This window comes from Hetaerina americana, unplaced genomic scaffold, assembly GCF_022747635.1.
Source record: "Hetaerina americana unplaced genomic scaffold, ioHetAmer1.1.p SCAF_3, whole genome shotgun sequence".
Taxonomy (NCBI): Eukaryota; Metazoa; Arthropoda; class Insecta; order Odonata; family Calopterygidae; genus Hetaerina; species Hetaerina americana.
The window spans coordinates 5921949-5936023 of NW_027286874.1; the positions used below are offsets into that span (position 1 = coordinate 5921949).

General features: G+C 37.9%; 1 protein-coding gene across 1 annotated transcript; it reads left to right on the forward strand.

Moving 5' to 3' along the window:
- The first annotated feature begins 313 nt into the window (after positions 1 to 313).
- Positions 314 to 12135, forward strand: LOC139691059 (E3 ubiquitin-protein ligase RNF25). The gene is made up of 6 exons (XM_071588790.1): positions 314 to 538; positions 819 to 887; positions 3597 to 3855; positions 6723 to 6989; positions 10625 to 10846; positions 11698 to 12135. Exons 1-6 carry the CDS (start codon positions 492 to 494, stop codon positions 12133 to 12135), a joined length of 1302 nt encoding a protein of 433 aa, XP_071444891.1. The 5' UTR covers positions 314 to 491.
- Positions 12136 to 14075: the final 1940 nt, after the last annotated feature.

Here is a 14075-nt window from a genome sequence, read left to right on the forward strand (position 1 = left end):
AAGGTAACTCAGGCCGAAGGTGTTGTACAACTAATTGTGCCAGTTGAGTTTATTTTGGTTTAAAATAAAAAAATATGTACACCATTTCATATTGAGTTATATTTGACTCCTTTTTCTATGTTTTCCGTTCCGTTCTTCGATAGTTTCGGTAAAATATTTTCAGGGATCATTTTTATTCGCCGACGGAATTGATGGAACATTGTACCGGTTATACGCCCGGGCCGAGGGGCATCATCCAATCATGAGATTCAACCGATGCACCATGCCATTACTCTTTCGGGGAAAGGTTCGACAATCTGCCAGCAGATCGCTCTGGCGTTCACGTAGGGGCTTGCAGTGCTTTCGTACGATATGCGTAGGAAGGAGTGACAAAAACTATTAAATATGGGGAAAATATCTAAATAAGGAGCTATATTCACTTGTTGTGATAATCTATAGTTTATGTGATTTTGTACAGTGTTTGTCCGAAAGGGCTCGAAAGTTTTGGAACTATGAGTGATTTAGATGTTTTGAGGGAGAACAATTCGATCGATGAAAGGTAAGATGACCGTCTGCTTTTGCTATTAAAACAAAAATAACATGCTCTATTAATTCTGCCATTGAAATTTTGCTGATTTCACGCCAATTTGTGGAATATATTGCTAAATGACTGAAAAATCTGTGTCTTCGAATATGGCGAAAAATATTTATACATAACATGGTTTTTGTTGACATATTGTTTCCGTATGTCATTCGGGGTGCACATCCCTCATAATGGGCGATTTTGGAGTATTAAAGATTTTTTATTAGTGATTGAGATTTAATGTTTTATTCCATAGGGTCAACGAAGAAATCGAAGCCTTAAAGGCAATTCTTATGGATGAAATCATTATAAAGACGAATGAAAGGTGAGTGAATGAAGTTCCGTATGTCCAAAAATCCATATCAGGAAATTGACGGATCATAAAAATGATTCGGAAATATTTCTAAGTTTTTTTTCTGGCAACCGTAACTTTTTATACACCAATATACCGACGTGAATCAGCTTAAAGTAGCGAGAGCAGGAGCTTCTTTTACTAACTTTTTTACGATGGTTTGGTTTTTTTTACCGTTGCTATATAGCTTTTCTATTTCTTAAATCTTTTAAATATGGTATTTGCTAGTGAAATGAAATACCTTACCATTGTGGTTCCTCCTAGTATGAGGCAAACTATCATCCGAGGCTGAATGTAAAGTTAATCAACTATTTTGCTTGCTTCTTAATTTTTTAACATTGACAATAAATGCAGGTAATTGAAAAAATGCTCATTTTATTTTGAATCGTTGGAGTGAGTTAGCCTTATTCCTTAAACGCCTATGTCACAATAAGAAGGAAAGTCCAAATGCATGGAGATTATACCCTCTAACAACTTCGCCATAATTTTCTTTAGAAAACAGCCAAATAGAATCTCAAGGAATGGCTCTGCTGCAAGTATTGTGTATTTGGTATTGCGTGAGCGACGCTGCCAATCTGTAGGCTATACCCCAACCCAGTGAAATCCCAAGTAATGAATCATTTCGGACACTCCTTTTGGAAACAACAAAGATAAAACAGTGCGGAATGTCCCTAAACATTTCAGAAATACATTGGTACGAAATGGCCTTTTACCACGACGATTTTTTTCCTAGAGTTAAAATAATGGATGGTACTGTGAAAAATCTTACATAAAACTATCAAAGATAAGGTAAACGAGTGAAGTAGCATTTATCTTGAACTATAGAACAAATAGAGACCTGTGGGCTGAGGAACATTTAACTCATAAAGGTATGCATTAAAGTGAAGAAATATAAAGGCAAGCAAATGTTTTAGCCAACTGGAGGAGAATTAAGCGGAACCTTGGGAGTAAATCAATCTTGAGATTGGTTACCGGGCATGGTGGTGATCTTGCAGCTCATAAATATGACTTCCAGTGAAATCTATATTTCCCTCTAGTCGTTCTCTCGCGTACTTACGGTGTTGGTCTCTTGGCCGTAATTGGTATCCTTAGTCCTTGAGTTGAAAGGCAGAAAAAAGTTTTGGCAGGTTGACCTAGTTCTAACCAAACCTAACTATGCAAGTCATAATTTAGGAAAGATGACTAAAATTCTCCAGCACTATTGCAGCCAATAAAAGATTTTAATTATTATATCTATAATTTGGAGGATGTTATGGAAAAACCTGTATTTTGCTTATTTCTCTTAGGAAAGTTCCCAACCTGCCATTTTGAGATACATCTGGGAGATGGTACTAATTTACACCTAGGCATTTCTGCTTTTATTTGCAGCTCTTGCCTTAATTGACCCCCTATTGAGGGATGACTCATTAAGATTTCACGAATTGAGCTGGTGCTTCATTATTGTGGTACTTGTATGTTTGTGATTTTTGTTACTTTAATGAAATGTCTCACTGTTTGCCAGCAGCCTAGTTATGTGATTTTCTTATGCCTGTGAGTTATTTTACGGCTTCCATTTGATCAGCGAGAATGGTAAATTTTTAATTCTAATGAAAAGTTACTGTCCTAACCTCCATTGTTGCTATTTTCGTTCTGGTGTACCTATGCATTGAAGCAATACATCACTGCAGTTTTTAAAATTAAAAAATGCAGAATTAATTTTTTTTAAATTCTGATTTATATTTTGCTTGAAGTCCATGATCCTTGAAATGAGGGTACATGGTTCGTAGCATATGATTAAAAGAGAATTTCTGATCAGGTTTGTGTATTTACCCCGTATTATTGAGAAATGAGCATATGCTTCTTGCACACAGGAGGATGGCATAGTATGCACCTAATATCACTGTGGTAGAGGCTCTCAATGGCACATGCTAGCAAACATTCCTTGTCTTGTCTCTGGCAGTTGATGTCGATAATTACTACCACATGACCAAAAATACACTTGTTTGGTGTTGCAGAATGGTAAAAATTCCTTGGGAAGAAAATTTGGAAAACTGGGATTACCTGATAGTTAGATAGTGGGTACTATTAATTTTATCCGCTATATTAGTTCAACTGTTTCATTTTCATGTAGTAATTGTTTATTGACTCCTTAAGAGTAGGTTTTGCTCCTTTTATCTGCCTACCATGTTGATGTCTCAAAAGTAAGAACAAAGAATTTTACATAAATGCACTGAAAAATCTTTCATGCAAAGATGTTATAATAAATTAATATTCTCCAACCCAGACTGATTACAAAGTTTTATAAATGGGTTTTAAACAGATTGATTGAAATGCATCCATGCTTTTTTAATTGCTCACAAAGAACTCTTTAATTTGTTTGTATTATTTGTGTGTAGGAGATGAATTATACTCAATGGAATAACACAGTTGACATATGATGTGACATTGCACTTATTCATAAACATCTCTTCCCTTTTCACTCCTCAATACCTCTTATGCAATTAAGGGTATAATGCAGTTTATTAATACCTACTCCCTTCTCAAACGTGACGATAACTATTGTGATTTACTCTGCCTACTTCTAAGAAGTGGAATGCTTTAGTAGTTGCATGCATGCATATTTTCTTACCTTGCAAAGTATTTTCTTACCCAATGAAACTATTAAGAACACCAGGTTAAAGTTGTTCTTTACATGTATATTAGTCCTAGTCCTGGTGATCAGCTGTTTCCTGTGGTGGTCGAGTCTGTAGTCCTGCCATCAACTGCTGCTGATGCAGACCAGCAGTACGTTAGAGTCACGGTGGCCCTTGGTCTTCCAGCAGCCTACCCAGATGAAAGCCCACATGTGGTCCTCCGGAACCCTCGCGGTTTGGCCGATGAAGTCTTGTTGAGGATTGAAGATGATGTCAAATTGAAATGTGCTGACTTCAGTGGACAGCCTGTCATATATGAAATCATCGAGGTAATCAATATTTCATCAATGCATTTTGATCATTAAGAGAAAACAGGAGGGGGAAGTTCCCATGTGGAAGACCAAGGTAGAATACATAGGCAAAGTGATGGAGGAGCTATTTGGGTTGCACAGTGGCAGTTGGCATCAAAAGGGGAATAATTGGATGGAAGCAATAAACCAGTCACCAGTTTGAAATAGCAATGGTGTGTGATGATTTTGGTCTATTATTTCGTGTGATTGTTGAATGACATCAGAGTCTGGCATTGTGCATGATTGAAATGGTGGTTGTCCTGATGTGTATTTGGGCATGGAGGCCTTCCAAATATACCCACGGACAAAATTTGGCCAATTCAATACCTTTTTAGTGAATTTATATCACTATCGATGGCCAAAAGGTGTATTCATACTATCTCCATGCAAATCAGATCTTGAAGATATATGTTAATATCTTCGATGTGGAGGACCAGATTGAGGAGAGGTAATGGGTTTTACAGACACTTGCCAGTCTTGCTCTCTGTAACTGCCTGATCTCAGAAATACCAGAGTACCAGAGTTACTGCTGAAGTGGATGTGAGGTCAGGCAAAATTGAGAGAAATGTGAAGGCAGATGAATCAATTTTAGAAATTAAAAAAATCCTTCTGTGAAGAAATAAAAGCAAGCAATAGCGAAGCCCAAATTTACTGTCCATCCAATGTTAAATGTTATTGGCCATTCGCAAAATCATCTTAAAATAATTGGTAAGGATTGTTTCTCCTGAAAATCAACAAAATATAATGAAAAATAAAAATTTTCCATGATGTGGACTTGAGACATGGATCATCTTTATAAATGTAGCTGAGAATGTTACTGCAGCCTCAAATTGCTATTGTGGTAATCAATAAATTAGCTATTGATTTTTTTCAGTACATAAACACATAAAACACTACATAGGGTACTGCAATGCCATGTTAGTTGAATGGAAAGATGAATAAGGTAGGAGAGGGCAGTTTAAGAGAGAGATGAATGATTGAGGACAGGAGAAATGGTTTAATCTTAACTAGCACATGGTAGATACGGTATCTACACGCAGTGGTAGATACAGATGCACAAGGGAAATGATGGAAGATATCAATCACATTCTATACAGTTTTAGATTTGGTGATCAACTTACACAGTTTCTTAGAGACATATGCAGATTCAGATAACAATTTAGTTCTTATTAAGTGTAAAATTAAATTTTAGAAAATAGGAAAGGGAAGAAGTATGAGAAAATTAAATGTAAAAGACTTGAGAGGAGGAAAAAGGAGGAGTACTAGGAGACTGGTGATGACATTGTGAGTGAGGATAAGGGGAAAGGGGCAGTAAAGAAAGGAGATACAGGCAAGGAAACCTTGTGTTAAACATTAAGAGCATTAAAAAGGAAAAGAATTAGGAAGCCATGCATATGCAGTATATATAATTCAGAAGAAGGTCGAGAGGAGGAAATGTAACAATGTAAATACAGTACTATGGAAAAGAAATGGAACAAAGAACTAAACAATGAACTGAGGTGAGACACTAAGATGTTAGACTACCACTAGGAAAGCCAAGACATTAAATTTTAACATTAAAGTTGGGTGGGCTGATAGAATGGTTAACCTATTTATAAGGTGTAGTACAAGATGGTGGACAAGTTAGTCATGGCACCAAAAAAGAAATTGCATAATGCAAAGAAGCTCACCAAATTGGGCTGAGATGATGATTGGAACCTTGAGTTAATATGTAAAGGAAAGACTAGTGAAAACTTTAATTTGGAGTGAAGATGTGTGTGGCTTTAAAACTTGATCATTAAGGCTAGAGGATAGGTGTGCATTGGAGGCTTTCAAGATGTAGGTGCTGAGAAGAATGGAAAAGTTAAAAATAGGCTGAAAGGAAATCAAAAAGTACCCTCCAAAAATTTCCTTTGTTCTCTTTGTTGTTCTTTATGCAATAGCCCTGACAACTTCAAATGTATAAATTGGGGACATATGTTAATGTAGATAAAATGTGTACCATTAGTTCATCATTAAATGTTTTTCACCACCAACAATGCACATTATCTCTCTGGATGTAAGAGATCACTAATGAATTTTTGAATAAGAAAATAGCATATAATGTAAAAGGCAGTGTTCTTAGTTATTGTCTTTGGAAATTGTTCTTCCATGGTGAACTCTAAATATGAGTGTTCAGTTGTCTTCAGAGTCCCTACCTATGCACTTAACTCCACTAAACTTCAGTGTTTTCAGAAGTAATCTTTGTACATAGGTTACCTATAGTTTATGCATGAAATCTTTTATTATTAGTACTGTATTTGGGTAGGTTGTTAGTTGATAGACCTTGCACCTTCAAACCCTGCCTAACACAACACAAATTCTGCCATCATACCCATTAAAATAACTCATATTCTATGCCAGCATACTTTTTAGTTCCCTTAATTGAGTCCAAAGTGTGTACTTGTATTTTCCCCCCTCTACATTGCTTTTCCATCATTCTCCTGTGTATTAAAGTATTCAGCATCCCACTACCTCTTAGAATTCTTGCCTTTTTTGAATTTCTCCTGTTGACTCTCTTCTTCTGCCACACCTTTCTGGATATAATTTTTAATTTGGATCTGATTTTTAATGAATTCTAACATTCATGGTCAAGATTGTTCCTATAATAACTGAAGAGGAGTGCACATCAAAAGTTACTGCAGCTAATCTTAAACCTGTGATTAGCGCTTCCTCCCTCTACCAACCCTGAAAGAATTCTTGATTTTTCTTGTCCTTTCAATATTTTTTTACTTCTCTGCATTCCATTTGGGTTGCCTTGTGCCCAAAACAGGAATTTAAAGATAAGGTGGCCATGTTCATTTTTTTTCTTCCTCTAAACGTTTCAGTTGGTGAAAGAGCACTTGACGAGCAGCAACTGCCCCAGCTGTGTGTGTGCCGTGTGCTTGTTTGGGTTCCAGCAAGGAGATGCATTTTCGAAAACAGAGTGCTTCCATTACTTCCACTCTCACTGTTTGGCTTGCTATGTGCGCACCACCCAGTGCACCCTGCGTGAGGAGCGGGAGAAGCTACCCCTGTGGCAGCAACAGCAGCTGCAGCAGAAGGGCCAGAGTGTGAGGAAGACTCGCTCAGAAGACGAGTCTGAAGCCTTCCAGGTCAGTCCCCTGACACACATTTCCCTGATTAATCCACTTGGAGCAAAAATGGCCATTTGATGAGGAGTGAGTGAATGAGTCTGTGCTTTTGGCATCATGGGGCACTTGAATTAGCGTGGTCACATGGCACAAAATTTTCCTGGAGTGACACATTTTGATATGTGATGCATGGGCCTCAATGAAGGCAAAGAGCTTTGACAGTGTCTCAGGCCTGCTTTAAATTTCTGCTCTCTCGAATGTATCAAAATGTGTCACTCCATCATTGTCCATTATTTTCTCAATTATAAATTAACGAAGGTGATGTGAAATTGAGAGAGAGTAAATTTGGAGTGAGTGGAAAATGTATTAATTGACTTTGTTCTGGAGAGATTTGAACTAGAGATTTGCTGTATTATTAATTCCTCAACATCATTTTTCCTCAAACAAATCAAGCCCTTTTTATATATCATTGCCATTGAGAATTAATACTTTTTATTGAGCATGTTGTTATTGAAGACTAACAAAGTTTACTGCTGTCCTAGCAGGCCCCTGGTAAGAAAACGCCCAGTAATATAGTGTAGATGCATGCCAGGATTAAAGATTGACAAATTTTTATTCTAATTCAAATAGCTGAGGGAGTTGCAGCAGCAGTAACTTAAATGGAGTCATCTGCTAACATGCACTAGCATGCAATATTTTCAGTGTAAAAATCATTCGCTTTGACTCAAGGAGAATGCTTTGAGGATAATTTGGTCATCTCATAAGTCTCCTGCTGTGATAAAGTTCTTAGGGATGCATGTTCATGAAAGACTATCCTGGGAAACTCATGTTGATGAAATAAGCTTTGAAGTTGCCATGGGATGTTACCTCCTGAGAAAAATTGTGACCCTGGTTGATGATGTTATGGCCCTCTCAGTTAATAATGCATTTATTCATAGTCAACTGAATTATGGAATTACCATTAGGTGGCGCTCGTATCATTCCATGTGCCCATTAAGTAGTAGTTGTAGATTTAGGGGAGGCGAGTGGTAGCTAAGGTCATTTTCACCGTAGGAGATTGATGGGAAAGGAGGAACGGTTGAGAGAAACCCAGCATCAGCATTAGCCTACTCTTAATGAAAGTCACCAAGGGATCCGCAGTTTAACATTCCATCCAATGACGGTTTACTCACTCAAAATGCTCTCCATATAGTACCTCAAGTAGGGATTGGGATACCACTGAAAAAGATCTGTTGTTGCCAGGGATCCAACCCAGGCCTTCTCGGTGAGAAGCCAGTACATGATAATCTTGATCCCCATGCCTCTTTAGACTGCGAAAATGAGCAATGAGAATCCTAGGTCAAGCTCCAAGGGCAAGTAGTAGTAGACCTTAGCCTAAAAACTTCAAAACTTGACTACCATTTATAAATTCCATGGTATTATTGTTGTACAGTAAAACAAAGCCATGTTCAATTTGATAGCCAATACTGATGTACCTAGGGACAGCACAAGAGATTGTAATGACTTAAGGATAATTGTCTATAATAAAGCTCTGTTTGCTGAGAGCCAATGTTATGCTGGAGTGGAATTCCTCAATACATTGCATAGAAACCTAAGGGAAATAGAAAATTTTATTGCTATTTAAGTCTAAATTTGACCAGTTCCTGAATGAGCAACAATGCTATACTGTGGATCAATTCATGTCTCTAGTTGTGGAAGTATAATGTTATTCTTGTGCATGCTCTTACTGCTCCTGTTTACTGTTTATTTTATTTGCGATGGTACATTTGTATTCAAACTCTAATTGCAATGAATTATGCTTGTCTGCAATATTTGCAATTAGTATGACGTGTTCCATATATATCCCAAACATACGAGGCATGTTCATCAAGTGAGGGCCGTTTGGTCACAGGAAAAATATACTCATATGAAACACATTTTATTGGCACTTTTAGTTGGCTACAAACCTACTTCACTTCCAAGCATTTTTCGTACTGCTGCACCAGCTTCTTTAACCGCTCTGGATAGAAGCTCGCCGCCTGAGAGTTGAACCAATTGACATGATTTTTGAGTTCCTCTTCGGTTTCGAAAAGTCCACCAAGCCGCTGTTTCTAGTGCAACAAGAGGAAGTAGTGGCTAGGTGCAAGGTCAGGATTGTACGGTGGGTGGTCAAAGAGTTCCCAACGAAAATCTTGAATTTTCTTATTGGTTTTGGCAGCAGTGTTTCGGTACCCACCTTGCTCACAATTTGTGGTATCTGAGGTTTTCTGTGACAATATTGTAGACAGTAGTGCATCCAAGTTGAGGAAATTGTTCAGCCAGGCCATTAATTGTCAATCAACGATCACATCGCAGTTTTTGTCCCACTTGCGAAACAATTTCATTGGTCAGAATACTGGGCCTGCCACTTCGCTCTTCTTCATGGACATTAGTTCGTCAATTTTTAAAATCACGGCACCATTGTCTAATCTTTCCTTCACTCATAACTGTAGGTCCATAAACTAGGCATAGCTCCTGATGAATTTCAGCAGCCGACAATCCTTTTCCAAACAAGAATCGTATGACAGAATGCACTTCACAGCTAGCCAGATCAACGATTGTCGCGGAAATTTTTGTTTGCATGCGCAGGCAAGAAAACGACTACCGAAACAAAACAAATGCTGCTATAGTTTCCCAATGAATCAGTAGATGGCGCTGCAGGAGTGAAACTGTGTTCTGAAGTGCCAATATTTAAATGTAAGCAAACAGCCCTTACTTAATGAATATGCCTCGTATCTTTTAGGAGCCAATAGACATTATTATTATTAATGATTTTTACACTTTGAAATTTATGCATGTTAATACATCATTATGCTCATTCTGAGACCTCTTTTGAAGCTCATAATCAGAGTGCTTTGGGGCTTGACATGGAATTGAGTTTTGTGTAGTGCATCAATGCAATTACTGCATGAAGCAGGAATCCGCACAGTATTTTGTGGTTAATACAAGCCAATAATCCATTTTTCTTTCAGTCCATTTTGGAAATCATGAGCCTTGAAAATTGGAAACTAATTTTTCCAAAAATATATAGCATTCAAGTATCACACACTTAGAAAACCAAATTCTTTGTATAATATTGCCGTTAGTAAATTCTAATTTAGGGTAAATCTGATTGAAATAAAGTTTTGGAATTAGTTGTGTTTTTTCCTTTACTCACCCGCTGATGGCATGGTACCTCTATTTGAAGTTGTCTCCATCTCTTTTGGTCCTACCTCAATACTTATTCATAATTTAGTTTATTCTAACATATTTCATTTAATCATCAAGTTTCCCATAAATCCTATTTGCATAGTTGTCCAAAGTACATCATTGAAATGCATTTAAACATCTATAATTACAAATAATACCATGTGCAGTTAAATAACTGAATGGAGGTTTTGTGTATGGAATCAGGTCTTTGAACTGACCTTTGCATTTATTACCGAGAAAATATCTTTCAAGAACTCATTCATTTATTTTTCATTTGTGAAGGAATGTAAAATGTGACCATTTTTAATTGTTACATAGTTCTTTGGGGACAATGTGTTGCTTAGGAATTATGAGGGAGCAAGTGTTTGGTAGACTGTTGAAATGGATGCTTCACATTAAGCAGTGTAACTCAATCTTCTAAGCTCTCTTACACCTGCCTCTTTGAACAGGTTCCCTGCCCAGTTTGTCGAGAGCCAATCAGTACAGATTTGGAATCATTGTCAGCTGCTGCCCCTCCAAAAGCACTGGAAGCTGCCCCTCCATTTGAAGTGACTAAAGAGCTGCGTGCCCTTCAACATCAGATGGCTGACCTTTACTTGCACCAGAAGAGCAGAGGAGGAATCATTGATATCAATGCAGAACAGAACAAGCTTCTGCTCTTAACTTCTGGGGTAATATAAAATTTCACTTTCATACTGGCACTGCCATTTGCTTTGCCCGTTTCTAATTTTCCATTTGTTCAGTTCATATTTGGGTGTTGCATACTGGCTACCATATTTTAAGGCAAAGAACTAGTGCAGGAAGAACAAATAGGTATTTTCCAGACCTAAGTGCACCTCACTACACTTAGGAACCTCAAACACTTACTTAGTTGTTTTAGTCCCATAGATATGGTGTTGTCAGTGGTTGTGATACTAAATAAATTGACATCACTTTGCAAAATTTGCATATGCAAACAATAAGAATGAAAGCTATATCAATGCTGTCGTATTAATTTTTCTGGAATATTAGTGACGATACATTTACATCTCTTTGTTGTGGTTGAGTAAGAATTTCATTCATATTCTTAGGTCATGTATTCACAATCACAGTTTTAAAATTGCAGTGCTGCATTACGGGACTGCCGCAAATATATAATTATTTGGCCACTTTCTCCAAACTTGCTCAGTGAATCAGTGTGTGCTCAGTCTTTCAAGTACCTTAGCCCCATGACAGTGGAACTTTGACAGTCAAGTGCCATTCAGGTACATGCACAACCTTGCTTAATGCATACTAGCAATCCTCATGAAAGGTGCAGCACTAGATTAATAATATATTTATGCTCTCATGTTGTTGCAAAGGCAATTCTTGTTTCATTATTTACAATATGAGGTTGATTTAAAGGCTGCTTGGCTTAAATAAACCCTTGTCATTAATGTCTCCTATCATTGTATGTAATCACCATTTAGGGTATAATTTGTTTCCAGTTCAATTTAGTTTCATTCAGTAATGTATTAAAAGCTTTTCATGTGTTAAATTTTAGCCTGCAGAGGGCACAACCAATGCCTCTGTCTCGATGGGGATGTCATCATCAGCAAGAGCACCAAGGCCATTGGCATCTAACCAGAACAGAGGGAACAGGTCATGTCGTGGTTCTAGCTGGACCAATGTGACCAACCAGCAAGATCAGCGACGTTCGTGGAATCGGAGTAGTGGGGCCAGTAGGCGGCCCGGGGGCCCCACTGGGGGTTCGGGGCAGGAGTCGTTATCTAGTCCTGTTGATGGCAACTCTGTTGACCGCTGCCATGAGGATGATGAGGATTCCAGTGATGACCTGCCGATTGAGGGTGGCGGCAAAGGAGGTGGGGGCCAGAGGAGGGGGAGGGGGGGCCATGGGCGCTGGTCGTACCACAGGTCTCGGGGCAGAAGGGCCTCCAGGGGGAGAGTGCGTATGGCGTGTGGTGCCGTGCCATCCAGCTGACGATGGGCCTACCTTAAGCAATGGCAGAGGTGGAGGTGGAAATATGCACAACAGCAAATTTATCTACATGTATGCTAATGTGTGTGTGTATGTAAATGTATTCATTATGTATTGCTTCTTCTGTGAATAAATTATTGACATGCAATTGACAGGTTCATCTCTAAATTACTTTTCCTTTGTTTTAATTTTAATCAATATGTACACACATGCCTTGCTTTGGTGAAGCTTCTCAGAATGAGTATCCTTTGCCTTCAAGATTGTAAACTTCCATTTCAAAGAGTGCCATCTTGTTGTTTTTTTATCCTTCATGATTTGTTTGCTAAATAAAGGTCCTCTAACATTACAATATTTTTGTTTTGCTCTGCCAATTGAGGAGGAAGGTGGCACTTTCCTCATTCCTCCAAGTAAATTCCAACATCATCCTTTAAGGCCTTCTTCACCTATTCCATTCAAACCACCTGGTTAAAGTCTTGTATTTCACCGTCAGTGAGATCTATAAGAAAAACTGTGGATGAGTAAGTGATGGGACCCATGAGATAATTGGCTATGAACCAACTGCAATCCACAAACCTTGAAAGTACATAGGATAGAAGGAGGTTGATCGTATAACGGTAAGTTCTGCTAAGAATTTTAGAATGGGCTGTAGACCCATATTGACTCCTCCCCATCTGCTGAAATAATGGTAAAAATAGTCCCACCACCTTAGTGTATCACTATCTTATGATTGGTATCATTTATTATGCCCAACATTAATAATAGTTGCAAGTAAGGAACCAATAGGTGCACAGCAAAGTTTTATGTGGAGTATGACATACTATGCACACTTAATACCTGAACTAATGGAAATATAGTATATACCAGAGATTAGAAGCCTCTTGAACTAGAGTTTGAGTTTGGATGCTGAGGTTTAAATTGAAAGGCAAATTGGGGAAACAAGGGAGTAGGCAGAAAAAAAAAGTTGTCAAAGCCCATCAAATTCATTTCATGAAAAAGAAAAATGGACTGGACACAAATGAGATTAGATATGATGGAAATAAGTTTAATGGAAGGGAAGTTCTAAAGAGATAAACAAAGGGACAATGTGGAGGCCAAATAATATACGATTATGAAAAGGAATAGCTAAATTTAAACACTATATGTTAGACAGTGCTAAATACACCGTAAAGGTGAATTAAAGAGATGTCGAGAATGAAATAAAAGGATCACATTATGAATTTATTGGTAAGTTGTGTATTTAGTACCCCAATTACGTAAGAAATTACGACGATTCTGAGCTGGAAACAAAGTGAACAACTGGAAAAACTAATACCAAGAGTTGAAGATGACTAAGAGAGGAATTAACAGAAAGTACAGATTATTTCCCGCCCTTCGTTGCATGATAAATTCAGCGGGAATATGAATCGTATGAAGAAATATAGAGAATCTAGCTCAATGGAATCGTTTTTGGCCAGGACTGTTACGGATACTCATCGCTGAATCGCAGTTTAGCATAAATACTTACTTTACCTTTATGATATGAAATTGTGCTACATCGATTTTTTCTCACAGGTGCTTCCATCGTTTATTTCGATGTCATACATAACCTGCTAAACGGCAAATTCGAAAAATCAGCAATGATGAAATTGCGCTATCGAATTATCGTCATTCTACGTTCTTTGTATTTTAATCCTGCTATGGATGCTGGGTAATTCGGCGGTAATTGGGATTAATGCTACACACACGGCGTGATGTTTGTTATAGCCATTTTAGTCGGTCATAAGAAAGAGAAAAGAAGTTAATCATTGGATCACCATACCGGGAATAGTGAAGTCTGAAGTGGTGGTTTTGAATACTTGGCTACGAAGGCAGCAAGAACGTGTTTGACGGCCGAGAAGGATGAACACCTTAAGGGCAACGGTCTTTTACAAAGATTGTTTGAGATTTGCGGTTGGTAAGTCCTA

Coding starts and splice junctions, on each gene's coding strand:
- LOC139691059 (XM_071588790.1), top strand. CDS start 492: ATGAGTGATTTAGATGTTTTGAGGGAGAACAATTCGATCGATGAAAG. Junction 539..818: donor AACAATTCGATCGATGAAAG/GTAAGATGACCG, acceptor TTTATTCCATAG/GGTCAACGAAGAAATCGAAG. Junction 10,847..11,697: donor TTCTGCTCTTAACTTCTGGG/GTAATATAAAAT, acceptor GTTAAATTTTAG/CCTGCAGAGGGCACAACCAA.